This window comes from Podarcis gaigeae, assembly GCF_964106915.1.
Source record: "Podarcis gaigeae genome assembly, chromosome: 14".
NCBI classification, from domain to species: Eukaryota; Metazoa; Chordata; class Lepidosauria; order Squamata; family Lacertidae; genus Podarcis; species Podarcis gaigeae.
In genome coordinates this window covers 48,846,069-48,866,068 of record NC_139690.1, presented here as the reverse complement: position 1 = coordinate 48,866,068, position 20,000 = coordinate 48,846,069, and the positions used below count along the sequence as shown (strand labels likewise).

The following is a 20,000-nucleotide window of genomic DNA, read 5'->3' as shown; positions in this document are numbered from 1 at the left end:
AGGGGAATGCGTAAATGCGTGTGTGTGTACAATATATATATTGTGTGTGTGTGTGTATATATATATGACACACACAGGCGCGCGCACGCACACAAATAGATAGATATAGATTTTGGGTGGCTGTGGCTTGGAAAGCTGGCGGATTTTTTAGATCCAGCCAAGTTTGCTAATATATCTTTGGTGCAGCTGTCTTCCAGCCCCCAAAGGCTCCCCAAGGACCCCCAACCCTATTAGAACAAATGCGTTCGCCTTTTGTAAAAAAGAGAGAGAGAGAGAAGGGGAGAGGGGAAAAAAGAGGGAACATTTGCTGCGGCTGTCCTATTACGGGCGACACATGATCAATAGGCTGATAACACAGCAACATCAATATAAGCGACAGAACAATGAGAGATATCATTGAACATCTATCTTAATATAGCCAGCTACAAGAGGGGCTGACAAAGAGGAAGGGGGGCGGGTGAGAGAGAGAGAGAGAGAAAGAGAGAGAGAAGGCAGGCAGGAGGGAGGCTACGGTGCTGGCAAGGGGGGGCGAGTGGAGAACTCATGAAAATTCCGCCCCACGTATTCCCATCTCCGATCCAATATGCACACACACTCCCCCAGCTGCTAAGGCTATTATTTTCCAATTTCAATTTGACACCCCAGCCTTTCATGCTAATTCTATTATTGTAGGAAGTTTATGTGATTTCATATCACTAGAAATCGGTAATGTATAATAACCCTTTGGGCAAGGAAACTGAATCCCCGCAGCCGCCACCGGGAAAATAATTACTTTCATATCAAAACGCACCAGGAGCTGGCCGGCTCCTTATAGCCTGAAGCGGCTAACCTCATATGGGGGGGGTTGGGGGGGGAGAGTGATGGGGAACAGCGAAGGAAAAAAAAAAGAGGAGGGGAGGCTATTAAATGAATACATTTGTTAAGCAATAAACACACTTAGAAACCCCAAAGATGGAGGGAGGGAGAAAGGGGACCGCTGTGGTTTTGGTTGGATTTAATTTAAAGCAACTGGACTCACCAACTCTTAAAACTACTTTAAAAAAAAAGAAAGAAATCGGTCAAATACCTATTGCTTAACAACTAGGTTTTACTAAAATACTAAAATTACTAGCGGCTACTTTAAAAAATGATAATTAAATGAACTTTTTAAAAAGCTTGCAGAAGAATGTTTTTATAAAAAAAAAAACCAGGTCGATTTTTAAAGAGGTTTTTATTTATCAAAAAATGTGGTTTTTTTACATATATAAATATCTTTAAACATTTTTGCATTTTACAAGGTTTGAGGAGTCGCTGTTGTGTCTGGTTTTTTTTTACAGTTTGTGTTCACGTCGTCAAGTCCAGCTTCTTCTAATGCCCTTTCCCTCCCATCTTTTTGAAAGGAAAAGAAAAATTAAATATATATTTTATAACCCCCCAAAAATTGATCACCTGATTTTCAAATGGGACTCAGTTATAGACTCAGAGCGGGGATGTATTTGGGGAGGCGGAGATCCAGAGAGATCCAGAGAGAGAGAGAATGAAATAGAGAAAATAGGGGAGGACTTCTTTTAAAATACGGGGGGAGGACTTCTTTTAAAATATATAGATATAGATATATGTGTAATAAACAGAAGAAGGGAAACTGTCTTGGGAAAACTTTGGGAGTGTCAAGAAGTTTAAGGTGGGTAAGTTGAATCGCCCCCTCTCCCTGCCCGCCCCCCTGCAAGGAATCTAATATATAATCGGTTCTTCTCCCTCCCCCGCCCTTTCCTTCCTTATTTCTTTAGTCCATATCCACTTCCTCACAGTCTAAATTGCTGGTCTCTGCTGGACAGTTTGGCTCTGTGCGACAATCCGGATTGTCTCTGGATTGACAAGCGTCTTTCGCGGGGGACTTTGGTTGCACGACGGCGCAGCTACTGTCCATATGGGAAGAGGAATCGCAATAGGCAGAGGGGGGAGAGGAGGAGGAGGAGGAGGAGGAGGAGGAGGAAGCGGAGGAAGAGGAGCAGGCTGTGGCCGGAGGGGAAGCCACGGCCTTCCTCAGTCCGCAGAGGGCCCCGGGCGCGACAGAGGAGCTATTCTCGGGCGGCAAGCGGCCTCCGGACGTGGAGATAGCGGCGGTGCTACTGCTCTTGGGGGGCGCGGGGTCCGGGCTAGGGTTGGCGGCGGGCAGAGGGGAACCCCCCTGAGGCGGCTCTTGGCCCGGGTTGCTCTTAAGGGCGGCTTGGGGCACGATGAAGCCCAGCGGCTGCGTGATGGGGTAGAGCAAAAAGTGCCCCTTGCCGATGAGCGTGCGCGCCGTCGGGGCGCACGGCGCCAAAGCTTGCGGGAAATCCAGCGCCGCTTTCCGCCGCGGCGGCGAGTCCGACAGGAGGCTCTCCACGCTGAACGGGTTGAGCTTGGGCAAGGCGCCGCCCGAGCCGCCCATCCCGCCTCGCGCCGTCGAGGGAGGCGGCCCGCACTCGGAGCCCGACGGCGCGGACCCGTCCTTGTCGGCACACCGGTTGCTGCCGCCGCCACCACCACCACAGACCCCGTGGCCGCCTCGGCTCGGGTAGAAAGCCGAGGCCGCAGGGTCGCAGCTGCCCGGCCGGGACGGGTTGTGAGGGCCGATCTTGCAGGTGTCCGGAGGGTCCGGAGAGAGGCCTCCTCCGCCGCCGTCGCTGTCGGAGCTCTGCGTGCTGCTGTTGACGGAGAGGCCGCTGGGCGAGTGCAGGTTCCGGCTCTGGCTCTTGAGCAGCTTCTTCTCATGCTTGCGCTTTTTCTTCTCCATCTTTTCCAGCTCCTTGCGCGCGATCTCCTCCGGGTCCATCGGCTCCCCGCTGCACGTCGTCGGGTGGGAGTTGTGCGCCGGCCGGCCGGGCCCCTTCTTCGTGTTCTCTTTCTTTCGCCATTTGGCCCGGCGGTTTTGGAACCAAACCTACACACCGAACAAGGAGGAGAAGCCGTTAACAGCAGGGACCCCCTGGTGGCCCCCGAGGGCCAGTGGGGGAGGAGGGGGGTCGCCAGCTTCCTCCCTCCCCCCCAACCCTCTATCCCTCCTCCCCTTCTGGCTCGGGGCGCAGAAGCAGCCAAGTCCCGACCCGCGTTAACCATTCCTGGGTAGCTTACATTTTATCCTATTTTTAATAAAGAGCGAAATCTTACACACTTCTAATCAGAAGTCAACCCCAGCGAGTTAAATGGGCTTTGCTCCCAGGTAAAGGAGCCTAGGATTGCAGCCTCAAAAAATCAGAATTTGGACAGAAAGGGAAGTTTGGTGCTTTTAGTGGGGGTGCAAGTAGAGTCCACTCCAGCAAATATATAACTCAAAGAGAGAGAGAAAAATAATCCTGCGGGTCTCTCTTTTGGGGGGGGAGGCGCGGGGGGGGGGGGCGTCTGGAAATTCAAAGACTTAGAGCCAACAGCGTGCCTAGGAAAGGAAGGTACAAGAAAAAAAATCAAAGCGCCACCGGAGATGTTGTTGTTGTTGTTTGCTCTTTTCCTCCCCTCGCTGTCTACCTTCCCTGCTACATGCGTAAAGATCCAGGGTTGGGTATCCAAACCGGCTTTCTCTTTCGGAAGTTTGATGGCAAACTCCCACGTCGTCGTCTCCCCCCCCCCCCGCCCCAAAAACACCATACAAGAGATTGTGCGTGTTGGTTCAAATGTAGCAGTTCCTACATTTCCGCTCATGGGTTTGTGCGCTCGGTTCGGTTGGCAAGGGCCCTCGGGCGGCAGGGGAAACATCTTAATTATATCGTATTAATCGGGTGACAGTATACTGTTGTTATTATTATTCTTTAAAAATATCACTGGGGTGTGGATGGGAAATGCCACGAACTACGAATAAAAGTCTTTGCTCCCTTTTCACTCCCTCCCCCCCCCCCCAACAATCACACAAGTCACCACATCCCGGGTATCCCCTTCCGAAGTGAATTGTGAAGGAGGAAAGGAAAATTGGAAAGGGGGGGGGGGGAGAGAGTTAGTTCTTGGAATCTGCCACACGTGTTTTCTCGACGACAACCTCCCTCCCGCTCCCCTAAAATCACGACTGCATCCTTTCCTGGGTTTTCATTCAGAGGGAGAGAGAGACTCTAACTTGAAGACTGTGAAATTGACAAACGAAAGGAATCAAGATTTGACCCTACGGAAAGTCAGATGTCACCACCAGCTTTTAAGGAACTCTCCCACCATCACACACGCACACGAGTTTCTTTTTAAAAAAACAAATAAGGCGCTCATCCCACCGTTTTTTCAACAGCAACATCCTCTCCCCCACAACTAAAACATACTGATCGAAGACGAGGAGGAGGAATAATACTTTAAGATCAACGAGGTTTGAGAAAGTGTCCGTCCCAAGATCCACAAAACGAAAAACGCTTGGCAAAGGTGTAAAAACAAAACCCCAAAAGGGAGAAGAAGCTTGGAGGGGGGGAGGGGAGTGCTATATCCCACGAGCTCTCAAATCAATAAATTAACATTCACTAACAGGTCCCCAACTTAAACATCACTGTTTTAGTATCAAAGTGAGATTTTCCCCCCGAATCCTTTGACTCTCATGCACTTTCCACTCTTTGCCCCCCACCTCAATCATCATGTCAGAAAGCCCACAATAAAATCACACCATTAATATTAATAATTTTAAAATCAACTTTCAAAAGTAAACAAGAGATCGGGGTGGGGTGGGGAGTGTTTCGGGGGTGCATAAGGAATTCTATGTTTAGAGGGTGTGTGTTTTTAAAGACGTAGGGAGGTGAAGGGAAGGATAAGTAACTTAATCAACCTTGCTGGTCCCTATCAGAAAACCTTGTTTTTTTTAAAAAATGAATATAATAATAATAATAATAATAATAATAATAATAATCTTGCTCTGCCGGTATGTATTTTGCAATTCCCTATCCTTTCCTGACTTGTCAGTTCCAGCAGCCCTTGTCACCGAGAATTACTAATTATCGTATTAGAGGGAAATCGAGGGTCTTGACTTCATTCAACAGCCTCCGAACAAATTGGATAAAAGGATTTCAAAACAGAAGAGGTCAGGAGAGGCGAAGAGGGGGAGGGTGGAAGCATTTTGTAAATACACCTTTTAGACAATGCCAGCCCGGATTAATAAGAGTCAGTAATGTTATTAGCCCCTGCGCTTTTGCAAGTAATAACTCTATTCTTTTTTAAAACGCACGCACGCACACAAGGGGCTTCTGTGGGAGAGACACTCCTTGTTTTCGATTGCCCGGCTGCTCCGATATGGGGGGGGGGGCGTTGAAAAGTGTGCCACCCCAAGTTCTTCCACGCTCGACCCCAAACCCCCAGAGCCAGGAAAGATGTTGCAAAGTTTGGGTAAGGTTTTCTATTATTTCCAAATTCAGAACTAAAGGTCGGGGAGTAGCGGTATTAGTACCTTGTTATTAAAAATAATTGCCTATGAGATTATTTTTAAAGTCTGCTCGAAAGCAGAGGGGGGAGGAGGTGGAATGGCTCCCCCCAAAAAAATAAAATAAAAAGTATACAAGAGCGGTTGAAACCAAGAAGCAATCCGCATCCTGCTTAAATTTCATGTTGGTGAAAATTGTACTACATGGCAAATATACATTTATGAAATCTAACCCCCTTTGCCATTTTCCCTTTAAAATCTCCCCGACCGCTTCCCTCTCTCTCTCTCTCTCTCTCTCTCTCTCTCTCTCTCTCTCTCTCTCTCTCTCTCTCTCCCCCCCCCCCCATCCCAGGGGCTAAGCGGCAAATCTGAACTCGCGTGTCCCTCATCAGGCCTAACTCTGGAAAATATTTAATGTAAACTACCTCAAGAACCTTCTGCACTTGAACCGCATCCCGGGGGTCTACTTTTTAGGGGTTGTCGGGCGGGGGAGAAAATAGAGACGAAAAAAACAAATAACTCCCGAAAGCTAGAGTACAAATAAATATAAATAGAGAGGGGGTTTTCCCTACCCGCGGGCGGAAATTAAAGGAAAGGTAGTAGAGGAACTGGGAAGGGGGGGGGGCGCAAGACCACTTCCACGCAATGAACACCGCCCCCAGCATGTTTAGGAGCAAAGAAGGGAGGCATTTATTTTTGCTAACCCCACACCCCCACCCCTCTAAAATGCTTTCCCCAACTTTAAACAAAACCACACACAAACACAAAGTTGGTAACAGTGGCGTAGCGTGGGGGGTGCAGGGGGGCCCGGCCGCACCGGGCGCAACATCTGGGGGTTAGGGTTAGGGGGCGCAAATCCACGGGTTAGGGGGCGCAAATCCACGGGTTAGGGGGCACAAATTACTTGCCTTGCCCCGGGTGTTGACAACCCACGCTACGCCACTGGTTGGTAAATTTGGTTTGCTGGCCCGAGAGAGAGGGGAGGGGGGCGCAAGATTTTGGCGAGGTCAGAATTTGGGCCGGATCCAGCTCAAGGTGCGTAACACTTCCCCATGCTAAGGAACTGGTAGGCTTTGCACAGAGTAGTCTTATATTTACGTTTACCGAAAGCTGAATATCCCACTGTGCTCAATGGGCAGGTGTCAAGGTTTGAAGCCTGAAACGAGTTTGACTTCGAAGTGGACCCTCGTGCGCTTTATGTTGTGGAGGGAAGGAAGCGGAGCCCCGCTCGGGTTTTTTTACCTGCACTCTGGATTCCACCAGATCCAGCCTCAACGCCAGCGCCTCTCTCATAAATACGTCGGGGTAGTGGCTTTCGTTAAATGCCTTCTCTAACTCTTCCAGCTGCCAACCGGTGAAATTCGTGCGGGTCCGTCGCCTTTTGCACCCTGGACTCTCTTTGTCAGGATCCACAGAGTCTGGGGGGGGGGTGCGGAAAAGAGCGATGAGAGAAGCAAACTCTTCATACCAATTACTAATTGATAGACGATCACCTTCCATTCCATAACAATGGGGGGGAAAACACCTTCATATTTAAAAACTGATGGAGTCACTCTGATTTACCCCTCCATCAATTTTCTATATATATAGCTGGACCGTATATTCATATTTCGAAGCTAAAACCCAATTGATGGAGACACAACTTCCTTGATTTTTATTTATTTGTCGCCAAAGGTTAATTGGAGGATTGTTTACAAGAGAAATATATCATTTAAGATTCTGGAACGAGCCTTACTTTTTATTTGTTCAAGCGAAGTTGGACAGCAATACATATATTTGTCCTGATTTCGAGAGCTAGGATCCGCTTGCTTTATAATTTCAATTATTTTTTTTAAAAAATGGCACGTGGTCCAGTCCCGGCCCCCCACTCTTATTTTCAAGAGAGATTGAAGGTAGCTTTGTTGGAATACAGTTACCAAATAAACGACACGCTTCAGGTCTGTGAGGTCAAATATAAAAGGGCCTCCATTATGTTCTGAGTGGATTTGTAGGTTTTAGGCGTTTGGGTTTAGAAATAGAAGGGAATCTAGGAGGTGGCACCTGGAAACTTTCGATGGGCCGCGGAGCCTTTGCGCAAAACTGCAAAATCCTGACCATCCCAAGGCCCTCGGTACCATCGCTCTCGTTCTCTCCTCCCCCGCTCACCCAGACCACCTCTCTTTTGTTCGGATTTTCTGTTTGGGCGAGCGAGGACACCAAACGACTAGCCCTAGCCCAAAGCCAGATCGGTTCTGATGTGCGCAGGGAGCGCTTGCCTCGCTTCCTTCAGTGCATGGGATTTTAAAGAGCAGAGGTATCTTATCGTTTTTGCATAAATACTATACTTAATATACTGTTACGGAAAAATCAATACAAAAAATAGTTTATTTTGAGTCCTTTTAAGAACTAAAGCGGGGAGGGTGAGAAGCGTAGAGAGAGAAGCCGTTTCCGTTTCCACCTTCAGCAAATAAAACGAGTTGCTGGGGGCAGAAAATCCAGCAAAGGAGCTGGCGGAGGAGGCGAGGGCCTTTTCTCACTCCCCAATTTCACAGAACCTTGATGATTCCCCCCACCCCCCAAAAAAACCTCTATTCAGATTCCTTCCCCCCCAAACATCCCCGCTACTTCTGGAAACAAAACAACTAGGACGGAGAGAAAAAGGAAAGAAGAAGAAAATGATCGATTGCGCATCACGGCTCCTGGAGCTCTGGCGAGGCGCGGATAACTCTCCTCGTCGGAGAAGTTGCTTGCGATGAAAACTGGTGGCGGAGTTCTTTTTTAAAAATCTAGATGTCTGATCCTGACCCCTGATTCACCCCTGCTCCTGCTCAGTCTGGCGCCCCCCCCCCCCACGGAAAGACACCTGGAAAGCCCTGAGTTTTATCCTGCCGGTGATTCCAGGAAGGAGGAGAAGGCGAGGAGGGAAGCAAGCGAGCTGCTACGGAGGGAAGGATGGAGGCACCGGATCGGGCCGGATCCCGGGCGCCGCCAGCCCAGCGCTGGCCATGCCCGCCGACTTACCGGAGAGCTTGAAGGGCTGCCCGTCTCCGCAGCCGGAGGGGATGAGCGGGGTGGGGTTGACCACGGAGGCGGCGCAGGAGCCGTTGAGTAATCCGTCGATGGAGAAGGGTACCGAAGCCGCGGCGGCGGCGGCGGCGGCCGACTGCAGCTGGTGTCCGGCCAGCTCGTAGACATGGTGATGGCCGAGGGGGTAAGGGAAGCCCACCAAGCCTCCGAACTGGGCATGGGGGTGCTCCAGGATGCGGCTGTCCATCATGGAGGGGGCGGACGGGGGTGGGGGGTTGCGCGCCTCCCTGAACGCAGCTGCGGCGGCTGCTGCTGCTGCTGCCGCCGCTGCTGCCGCCACCGCCGCCGGAGGAGCGCCGCCGCGGTGTGGTGGTGGCAGCAGCGTCGTCGACGGTGGCGAGGTAGACGCGCGAGGAAGGGCGCATGCTGGAGGGCGCCCGGGCGCTTTAACTTTATCAACATCAGGCCTCCCCATAATTAGGCTCAGGCCCGGGGAATTTGGGACCAATAAGAAACGTTAATCGGCCCTGACGTCAGAGACGTGCCAGGGCGGTGGGGGAGCCAAACGTTTTCCATATCGATTGCTAATTATACCTGACATCCACCCTCAATAAACAATATCAAAGCTGTCACAACAAGACAAGCAGGAGAAAGGAGGCAAGAGGAGGAGGAGGAGGAAAGGGAAAGGGGGGGGTCTCTTTGATAAGAACTCCTCCAGCCCCTGGAGTAAGGGGGTGGGGGAGGGAGGGAGGGAGCTGCCTAGGCCAACGAGAAGAAAAGGGATTTGGGGGGGTGCGGGGGAGAAAACCGGAGAACTTAGAGATCTGATTGATACCCAGTTAAATACTCAAAAGCAAGCGGAGTTACGCGCTCGTCGTCACCCACCTCTCCCCCCCCCCCCACCTTCTCCTCCAAATCACTAATAGATTTCCCTTTAAAACATTCGCTGGTGTGTTGTGGAAAGAGGGTCTCTGTCTCTCTCTGTCTCTCTCTCTCTCTGACCCCCCCTTCTTTTTCTTCCCTCCTGCCTCTTCTCTCTCTCTCTCTCTCCCCCCCCCCCCACCTCGTCTTCTTCTCCGTCTACACCAGAAACGTTCGACTCCTCTGAACCTTTAAAGTGATGTTGCTCCAATTACAGGGAGACATTGAGCGGCAAATAGACTGATCCAATAATAGGAGATTCATCATCCGCTCTTTCCAGAGCTGTCACAATGAATTTAAAACTACAAGCCTTTTCATCTCCTCTCAGGCTTCTCTAGCGCAGGGAGGGGGATTGGAAAGACTTTAAAAAAAAAGTATTGGGGGGGGGGAGGCGCAAAGGGGCAGAAGGAAAGGGGCGCGGGAGGGGGGTGTAGTATATATATTTTTATGGAATATTTCTCCCCCGCCCTGCCCTGTATTTAAACCAGCGCCATCCGATCTTATCAATCAAAATAATAATTAACGCCATCCCCCTATTGATCCATGGAAAAGCCCATATTAAATTATGAATGGGGCCAGAGGGTTTCTAATTAAAAAGCAGTATATTTAGCAAAAGGGAGGCCCAATGTGGGTGTGAGGTTTATATATCTATCTATCTATACATACACACACGGGCGACACACAAACACGTAATGACATGTGCATGCGTGGATGCATTCACCAAAAGCAGGCGTAGAGGAAATGTATAAATGGGTCTATTAAGGTCAAAAAGCAGGTACCCCTATTTCAACCTGCTGTCCTTAGACGGGACTTACTTGCGAGTAAACTCCACCGTTTGAAACCAACAGACGGGTGGGCCCGCAGAACTCCTGGAACCAAGCTGGCTCCCCCAAACTTCAATCCCTTGGAGGTGCCTTTACTCGCGAGTAAGCGCTCCACTGAACTCTCGCCTTGCCTGAGTTGGGTTAAGTCTCCAGCACTGAGCCCTCCGGCCCTCTGAGCTCCCCAGGACGCCTTTTACTGTTGGCCTGGATGCGGTTGGCGCCATTGGGAACAGCATCGGCCTCTCCTGAGGCTGCAGCCTTTAGAATTCTTGCTCCGGAGCAATGTGGAGCCAATCAGACTTTTCCAGAGTGACACCGGAGCGCGCAGCTCGAAAGACCCCGGCCTAACCATTGCGCGCAGCTTTTTCTTCCTATTTTTGGTCACCCCCTTACCCTAATTGAATTAGCTCCTCGCCTCCTCCGCTTCTCGGCGGCCCGCCTTGGTTACCCCAGTTGGAAGCGAGTGTCAAGGATTTCGGAGTCACTTCGGCAGAGGCGGGAGGAAGAGATTCGGCTGAAATAATCCTCGCAACTTTCTTGTTCCGAAGTTGGACACTTTTGTTAACGTTGCAGCCGGAGCTCCGGCCCTTTTGCTCGGAAGGGTTCATACAGGGCGCTTTTTAAAAGTCTGGAGTTGGATGGAGAATTGTCACAAGCAGCTCACCACGCTTACTCGGGAGTAGGCGCCTCTGAGACCACCCCACAGAAGCCTAAAGAGTAGAAAGTGCGTTGGTGTGACTTCTTTGCAGCTTAGATACTTGGAATACCGTCACCACCTCAGCCTAAGGAGAGTTAGGCGCGCCTAACTAAACCCAGGGAAGCCTGTGGGGTTTAACTTTGGATAGGGCCGGGCTGTCAGTCTCCAGACTTCTGAGGCCTCTTTTTCTTCTCTGTCGCTTGACTCCTCCAACTTACGGTCCTGGGAATGTGGTATCCGGAGGTTGCGGGTCGAAAGAGGATCTGTTCGCCTTAGGCTGCGTTGCGCACATTTCCCTAGCAGAAAGTTGCACGGATTTCAGCGGGGCTGACTTCCGAGTAGTCAGATGACCCTCTTCACAGTGTAAAGGGATCCTGAGCTGACTATGCTCCAGCTTCCGAGGGGATCCAGTATATCTGGGGTTAGTAAATAAGAAATGGAATGTGGCTTCACTTTTTAAATGACTTGTTTATTTATTTATTTCATATATTATTATTTTTTTAAAGCATTCCTGAAGACAAACTCCTGGAAAGGTGGACAAGGAAAGGAGAGAGAAAAAGGAAGATCGTCCGGAAAGCAAAGAAAAACCCCTTTTTTAAACCTAAACAGAACCTGACTGGCATGTTCCTACACCTCTTAAATCTTTCCAGGGTCCAAGAAGAGAAAGCAAAATCTATTATCGCTAGGGAACATCTTTTTAAAAGACTTTCCTCCCCCCCTTCCAAATCTCTAGTCTTGATGAGCCACAAAAGATTCGTTTCCCAAAGTGTGTTTCCCGGTGGCACGCTTGAATCCGAAGTAAACATCGGGATCAAAACTCCTAATCCGAATTGTCCACTTTTCCCCCTTTTGCTTTTTTTTTTAAAGCAAAAAGGAAGGAAAAATCTAATTGAATATCTTCCAACAGACCACTGGCTGCCTTCTCCCACCCCCACCCCCAAACCCTCCCAACCCTACTCGACTCTAGATGGCAGTTTAATTATTACCTTAAAAAAATAAAATAAAATAAAATGCCATTTAGACACACACTCACACGCGCCCCAACTCGAACCCGCAAAGAGAAAATGATGGGGTTAGGATTAATTCCGAGGTGAAGGGGCAAGGGCCTTCCCTTTTCAGCATAATTTAATTTCTTTCTCTATAAATACTAAATGTAAACTGTAGCCACTGAAGCAAGTTTTCGCCTGTAGCAATAAAAGCCCTCATTTTCTGTCGGATTTCTGGATAGGAATGCCAAACGAACGTGTTTTTGAATACAGAACGGTAATCAATCCTGCACAAGAATAAAAAACGGGGGGAAAGATCCCCCCTCCCGCTCTCTTCCTCTCTCTCTCTCTCTCTCTCTTTCTCTCTCTCTCCCTCTCTCCTTCTCTTTATTATAATGAATTAATTCGACTTTATTTATCCCATTTTCTGGAGCTGACAGAATGTTAATTTGAGCTGAAATTTCGCTCGCCTCTCACTCTCTAACCCTTGCCCCCCAGACTGGCGTGTTGTAATAACCTGAATCTTTCAACAGAAGCCCTGATAATTGTTACCTTATTAGCATGCAAATTGTTTAATTAATATTATTATGGAGAAGCATACAATCCGTCCGTCACTTGACCTCGAGAGCAAGTCCGCGTAGCAACCGGCTCTGTGCATTTCAATAGGGGGCACATTTCAAAAAAATAATCGACTTTGCAAAAAGAAATATATAAATTTTTACCCTCCTCCTTCTCCTCCTCCCCCCTTTTATTTCATGTTTCCCGGATCTTTGTGGAGTTCAAAAAATAAAATAAAATAAATCTCTCTCAAAGTGCTCGAGAGGAGCCTTTCACGTGGGGTGGGGGGCCAAGCAGGCGGGGGCTCTTTGATCCAGCCCTTCCTTGATATCTCTTTATATTGCACTCCATCTTTTTAAAAAAAGAAAAGAAAGAAACACACACACACACACACGAGAGATAAATCGTTTTATTCTCTGCCCTCTCTTTTATTTATTTATTTCAACACACACACACCCTCACGCGCCCCGACATCAAAAAATATTTTAAAATAATTGCTTCCTTGCCAATTGCAGCTGCTTTAAAGGCAACCGATTTGGAGAGCTCCAAGCCAGATTGGGGGGAAAGGAGAGAGAGAGAGAGAGAGAGAGAGAGAGAGAGAGAGAGAGAGAGAGAGAGAGAGAGAGAGAGATGGGGGGCGAGGGGGGGCAGGAAGAAAAAAGGAAGCAGCCCTTGACATGCAGTCCTGGGAGACGTTGCATTTAAATCCCTTTTTCTACAGCCGAGTGACATTGTCAGATGCTAGCTTTAATTAACTTGATAATAAGACGTACAAGACTCGCATTCGGGACGCCGCCTCGCCTCGCCTTGTTTCCATCCCCCTCCACGTCTTTCTCCCTCCCTCCCTCTCTCTCTCTCTTATTATTATTATTGCAATCTATGTGTTTTATCTTATACAGAGCTCCTCTTTCTTGCCGGCCTCTTTTTCTTCTACTTTCCCCGCAAAGAATCGGAAAAAAGCCCCCAAAATTAAACTTTTCCTTCTTCTTTTTTAAATAGAAAAGGGGACTAGTTCTGCCTGGGTTGGTTTAGAAGAGGCAGAGCGTCGAGGTTACCCCCGGGAGGGCGCTGGGAGAGGGAGTCGGAAAAAAGTGAGTGGGGTTGGCTGGGGGGAGCTAGGCAGAAGTGGCTAAAGGGAACTGAAACGGGTGGGTGGTTGTTGCCATAGGGAGCTGTCCATATACACCAAGGCAGGTCATTGGTCCCTCTAGCCTGGCCAACAACTCCCAAGGATTGGTCCATGTAGCTTAGTAGTGTCTACACAGGCTGGCAGCAACCCCTCAAGATTTAGGAGCCTCCTCTCCCGACCCTCCCTGAAGATGCAGGGGACTGAAGCTGGGAGCCAAGACCTTCCCCATGCAACCTCCATGAGATTTAAGGACTTTTCAGAGGATGCTTGTTTGCGCTGCCATCACCACGTTCAAGTTTTGGTTTATCTGATAATTTTTGAAGAACAAAATCATTTGGTTTGACTCCCGGCAACCTTTTGGTTAACAACTACTGTGATACCTCAGGTTACAGACGCTTCAGGTTACAGACTCAGCTAACCCAGAAATAGTGCTTCAGGTTAAGAACTTTGCTTCAGGATGAGAACAGAAATCGTGCTCCTGTGGCACAGTGGCAGGCCCCATTAGCTAAAGTGGTGCTTCAGGTTAAGAACAGTTTCAGGTTGAGAACGGACCTCTGGAACAAATGAAGTACTTAACCCGAGGTACCACTGTACTGACCCTCTGACTAAAGGAAGATGAACCTTAATACGGTGTGGGGCGCCAAATATTTTATTCTTATTCTTATTATTGGGTGGGTGGGTGTATGCAGAAGCATGTCTGTCTCAATGAGGCTGCTTTTCCAGTTCTTCTTTCAAACTGTCATAGGGATGAGCAACTTGCAATCCATCATCACCAGCTTCCACCAGAGGAAACTTCTCCTGGACTTCCTGAAGGCATCTGCTTGGCCACTGTGGACTAAATGGGCTGCTCTGTCCAGGAGTGAAGAATGTTTGGTCCTCCATATATTGCTGGGCCACATCTCTCATCATCTCTTACTGCTGGACGGGATGACAGGAGTCTAGTCCCAACTAGAGAGTCCAGGTTGCCCATTTGGTTCTAGCATTTCTGAGAATGGCCCAGGCAGAAATGGGGCTTCTGGGACCATATAACACCAGTCCTAAAGGATCTACATTGGCTCCCAGTATGTTTCCGAGCACAATTCAAAGGGTCGGTGCTGACCTTTAAAGCCCTAAACGGCCTCAGCCCAGTAGACCTGAAGGAACATCTGCACCCCCATCATCCAGCCCAGACACTGAGGTCCAGCGCCAAGGGCCTTCTGGTGGTTCCCTCCCTGTGAGAAGTAAGGTTAAAGGAAACCAGGCAGAGGGCCTTCTCGGTGTTCGCACCCACCCTGTGCAATGCCCTCCCATCAGATGTCAAGGAAATAAGCAACTATCTGACTTTTAGAAGACATATGAAGGTAGCCCTGTATCAGGAAGTTTTTAATATTTGATGTTTTGTTATTCTTTTATATTTGTTGGAAGCCACCCAGAGTGGCTGGGGAAAGGCAGTCATCTGGGCGGGCTACAAATATGATCATGATTATGATTATTATGCTGGCAGTTCCCCCGCACAGGGCACTGAGCTGAAGGGGGGATTAGTAGTAATAATTAATAAATAAATAAATAAATAAAGAGAGGTACCTATAGAGAAAATTCATGAAAAGTAACTGTACCAAAATGAATTGTTGTGAAATTAAGAAATATTTAGTTGGGGATGCCAAATCTTGTCCTCGCTCAGGGCTCCATCTTACCAAAGTCCACTTTTAGTCCTTCACATTTGGTCAACTGTATCTTTGTCCTGTATAAAGGATGTTTGTCTCTCTGCTCTCTGGGTGACCACCTTCCCGAAGAGAGACTTGGGGCGTTCTTTTAACAGGGCCTAGTTCAGCTTTGGGGTGTGCTGGAGACTAAATCAAGGGTTATGTCCATAATTTCTTGTAAAGTTTGATGTCAGGTTTCCTTACCTTCAAGAGCAATGTGGTGCAGCAGGTGAGATAGTTGGACTAAGGCCTGGGAGAAACGAGGGTTCAAGTCCCCGCTCAGCCATGAAGCTCAGCAGGTGACCTTGGTGGCCAGTCACTGTCTCTCAGCCTCACCAACCTTGCAAGGTTGATGTGGAGATAAAATGAGGGGAAGAAACATTCACACCACCTTGAGCTCCATGAAGACAAAGTTGGGATACAAATGCTATTTAATAATATAAAAATAGTCAGAAATGATAAACCACAGTTGTGGCTTTGCATTGCTTTTGCTTCCGGATGTTCCCAGGTCTTACGAAGAACTCTCAGTGCTTACAAATAACTTTATTCGCAAATGTTTTGAGACTACCATTCCCAGCATCCCTGAACACTGGTCCTGCTAGCTAAGGTTCATGGCAGTTGTAGGCCAAAAACATCTGGAGGGCACAGGTTGAGGAAGTCTGGTGTAGAACAGAGCGTGAGAGCCGGGGGGGGGGGGATTTTAGTGTCGCACAGGGTGCCGCTGTGATTTCAGAGCCCATAATCTGTCGCTGAAGGATAACCTGCAGCCCTCTGGATTTTGATAGACTACAGATCACATCATCCCTGAACATTGGCCATGCTGACTGCTGGGTTTGATGGGAGTTGGAGTCCGACATCATCAGGGGGAGGGGGTGTACAGGGTCCCCATTTATTTTTTTTATACCAGCAGAAGACATAATTTCAGGGGGGATTCAAGCCAGGCTACAAGAAGCTACAATTTACTTTCCATTGAATCCCAGAATCGCTTGCAGACCGATTCTGTACCTATTTTAATAAGCCCTTTTCTCGGGTAAGTGCACAGAAGTGTCTCCTGTAGTTCCACTGGCTTTTGCCATGTTGCTTCAGTGTTCCAGGGGGAAGGTTTGGGCTCTGTAACGCAAACTTAAAACAAACTGCCCGCATTGCCATCCGGAATCATTGTTCAATATCCCACTGCCCCCACTAGGTAACTTCAGGCAAGTCTGCCACACACTCTCAGTTTTATCCTACCTCCTAGGGTTGTTGTGATGTGATGATAAAAGAGAGGAAACATTGGCGGGGAGGGAAGGGAAAGAGGGATACAAATATGATAAAGGAACAACTGTTTTATGTGATGCTTTATAGAGTCCCCCAAACACCAGCCAGCCTAGGGAAGCTGGCAATGTGAATTTTGGAGGCACATGGAAAGCTGGGCTGCTAAAGGCAAAGATTATTTCCTGCCTCTCCATCTCCCCTCTGGCCTTGTAAACAGTACATAACCCAGGCGAGAGCAAGCCACCAACAGCCAGCTCCACCCGGCACTGCTAACCCAATAAGGATGTTTCCATGAATTACCCCTGTCCACCTCTGTATATCTCTGCCTGCCTTTCTAAAGCTCATTCCTTTGACGGTTCCATCTGCTTTAGAGATCAACCCTTGGAACGTCCCAGGAACCGAGAGAATCAAAGGTCAAAGTCTGCAGCGAAGAGAAAAAGTTACCCCCCACAGTCTTGAGCTATTACACACACCAGCCCTCTTACACACACACACACACACACACACACACACACACACACACCTCCACTGGGCTCATAAGTAAGGGGGGAAGGAAAGTGGGGGTTAAAAGCATTTTGTTAAGCCCAACTTTCACATTTTCCAGTCCTCCTTCTCCATCTGCGCTCAGAAGTTAACCCCTCTGACTTCAACGGAATTTACTCACAAGCAACCCTGTAGGAGATGGCAGTTGTGGTTAACCGGGCACCAATGTCCTCCAGAGTAAGTCTCTTCAGTTTGATGGGGCTTGCTTCCGGGGAAGTGGGAAGAGGAGGGAGGCCCCTCCGAAGAAGAGGAGAAGTCCTGAGGGCACAAGCCAAGAGCTCAGGCACAAGGAAGTCAGTGAGGTAAGGAGATACACAATTCAAAGTGTTGGTGTTGACCTTTAAAGCCCTAAAAGGGCCTCGGCCCAGGATACCTGAAGGAGCATCTCCACCCCCATCATTCTGCCCGGACATTGAGGGCCTTCTGGAGGTTCCCTCCCTGTGAGAAGCAAAGCTACAGGGAACCAGGCAGAGGGCCTTCTTGGTTGTGGCACCCGCCCCGTGGAACACCCTCCCACCAGACGTCAAAAAGAACAACAACTACCTGACATTTAGAAGACATCTGAAGGAAGTTTTTAATGTGTGACATTTTAATGTATTCTTAATGTTTGTTGGAAGCCGCCCAGAGTGAGATGGGCAGGGTACAAATAATATGTTGTTGTTGTTGTTGTTGTTGTTGTTGTTGTTGTTGTTGTTGTTATACTGAAAGAGGAGTCCTGCTGGCTGACCAAGTGGACTCAGGAAAAGAGAGGTGGGTGGAGAGGGATAAGTTCCCTGCTATCATCTGAAATCATATTTGCATCCCTGGGAATGGCTGAGGCGGAAGCAGCCACAATGGCTAAGCTCTGCCCCCACAATGGGAAGCAGAAATGCTTCTGAATACCACTTGTTGTTGAGTGCTGCTCTTGTGCTCAGGTCCTGCTTGCGGGATCCCCTATTGGGGATCTGGTTGGCCACTGTGAGAACTGGATGTTGGACGAGGTGGGCCATTGGCCTGATCTAGCGGGTTCTCCTGAGGTTCTTATGCTCTTCATGAGAAACAACAAAAAGCTGCTTCACATGTTCGTGGGCAATTTGGGATTCATAGCCAGCAGTGAAATGTGTGAATGGGCTTGACCGAAAGGCATCTGAAGGGACTGGGAAATTCCCTCTTGGAGGGTGCCACCACCGAGAAGGCCCTCTGCCTGGTTCCCTGTAACCTCACTTCTCACAGGGAGGGAACCGCTAGAAGGCCCTCAGAGCTGGACCTCAGTGTCCGGGCAGAATGATGGGGGTGGAGATGCTCTTCAGGTATCCTGGACCAAGGCCATTTAGGGCTTTAAAGGTCAGCAGCAACACTTTGAATTGTGCTCGGAAACATACTGGGAGCCAATGTAGGTCTTTCAGGACTGGTGTTATGTGGTCTCAGCAGCCGCTCCCAGTCACCAGTCTAGCTGCCGCATTCTGTGTTAGTTCTAGTTTCCGGATCACCTTCATAGGTAGTCCCATGCACACTGTGTGTTCATTTCAGGCTCAGACTAGCTACCCAACCTCATCAAGATACAGAACTTAAACCCACCTGATTTTATTTTGTTTTTAATCTATTTCAGGCAAGCTGGTGCTTATCCCACTTGCCAGCTGTGGCTATTCATCTGGATTGCAAAATAAGAGCCCAAAGCATGGGCAAAGAACCTGGCTCCTCCCATCCTCTCTGATGGGAGGTGAGAGTCCAACAACATCTGGAAGTCCTCAGGTTCCCTGATAGTAGCCTAAGGGCAAACTTAGGTTGCACTTATATTATCAGGCATGGCCAGGGATGGCTCCAGGGTTGTGGTTGTGGTTGTTTTGGAGTTGTGATATATTAGGGGCAGGTGCCCTCACTGAGCACCTCTCCTCCCACTGTCCTCACTGCCCACCGGTCCCAATCCTGGCAAGTGGACAGTTGCCACTCCATCACTCAGAGAGGGCAGGTGAGCATGCAGTGAGTGGAAGGAAGGAAGGAAGGAAGGAAGGAAGGAAGGAAGGAAGGAAGGAAGGGCAGCAGCTGGACCACAAGGCTTTTGGAGTTGACAATGGGGGCTGCTGTAGAGTTTTAGGCCATGGCACGGGAGGTGCCCAAGGAAGAGACTTTCTGTCTCAGGTATCTAGATGCCTCTGGGAATTCACTGTCAGGTAGTAATCCCATTTTGTTGTTCATTCCTCCTAGCACCTAGTTCTCCAAGGTATACTATCTCTGAACCATGAAACTCTGCGGTCATAAATTCTACAACAGCCTTCCTCAACCTCGGCCCTCCAGATGTTTTTTGGCCTACAACTCCCATGATCCCTAGCTAGCAGGACCAGTGGTCAGAGGTGCTAGGAACTGTAGTCTCAAAACATCCAGAGGGCCGAGGTTGAGGAAGCCTGTTCTACAAGCTAATTCTGCATCTCCCTCTGTCTGGCCTCAACCTGCTGACAGTCAATGGGTGGGTGGGGAAAGAGAGAGAATATCATGATGTTGCTTTTCTCACTCCCAAATTCCTGGGAAAAAATAAGGAAATACTTTTCAAACTAAGCTGAAAGGAAGACCACAGCAGCAGGAAACCAATTTCAACAGAAGTAAGGGATAATTCTCAAAAGAATGTGGGAGCTCATTCCAAATAGTATGCGTGTGCCTTTTCTTCTTTGGACACAACCATATCAAAAGAAGGGAACAGGGAATGTGTGGCCCTCCAGTCATTGTTGGACTACAACTTCCATCATCATCTCCAACCACTGGCCATGCTGGAGTCTAAGAACATTGTAGTTGGAGTCTAAGAACACCATAGCCAGAACCCAAGAACATCATGGCTGGAGTCTCAAAACATCATAGCCAGAGCCTATGGACACCATGACTGGAGTCTAAGAACATTATAGCTGGAGTTTAAGAACCTCGTAGTTGGAGTCTAAGAACATCATGACTGGAGTCTAAGAACATTGTAGTTGGAGTCTAAGAACACCATAGCCAGAACCCAAGAACATCATGGCTGGAGTCTCAAAACATCATAGCCAGAGCCTATGGACACCATGGCTGGAGTCTAAGAACATCATAGCTGGAGTTTAAGAACC

At 48.8% G+C, this 20,000-nt stretch overlaps 2 protein-coding genes across 3 annotated transcripts in view; one reads left to right on the top strand and one right to left on the bottom strand.

Annotated features, from left to right (window-relative positions):
- MICALL2 (MICAL like 2) overlaps positions 1-20,000 on the top strand; it is a 462,536-nt gene that overhangs the window by 389,558 nt on the left and 52,978 nt on the right. The window lies entirely within an intron of this gene.
- UNCX (UNC homeobox) lies at positions 1,564-9,015 on the bottom strand. The gene is made up of 3 exons (XM_083710787.1): positions 8,336-9,015; positions 6,578-6,753; positions 1,564-2,902 (listed from the first exon to the last, which is right to left on the bottom strand). The coding sequence occupies exons 1-3, from the start codon at positions 8,814-8,816 to the stop codon at positions 1,763-1,765; spliced, it is 1,797 nt and encodes a 598-aa protein (XP_083566913.1). The 5' UTR covers positions 8,817-9,015; the 3' UTR covers positions 1,564-1,762.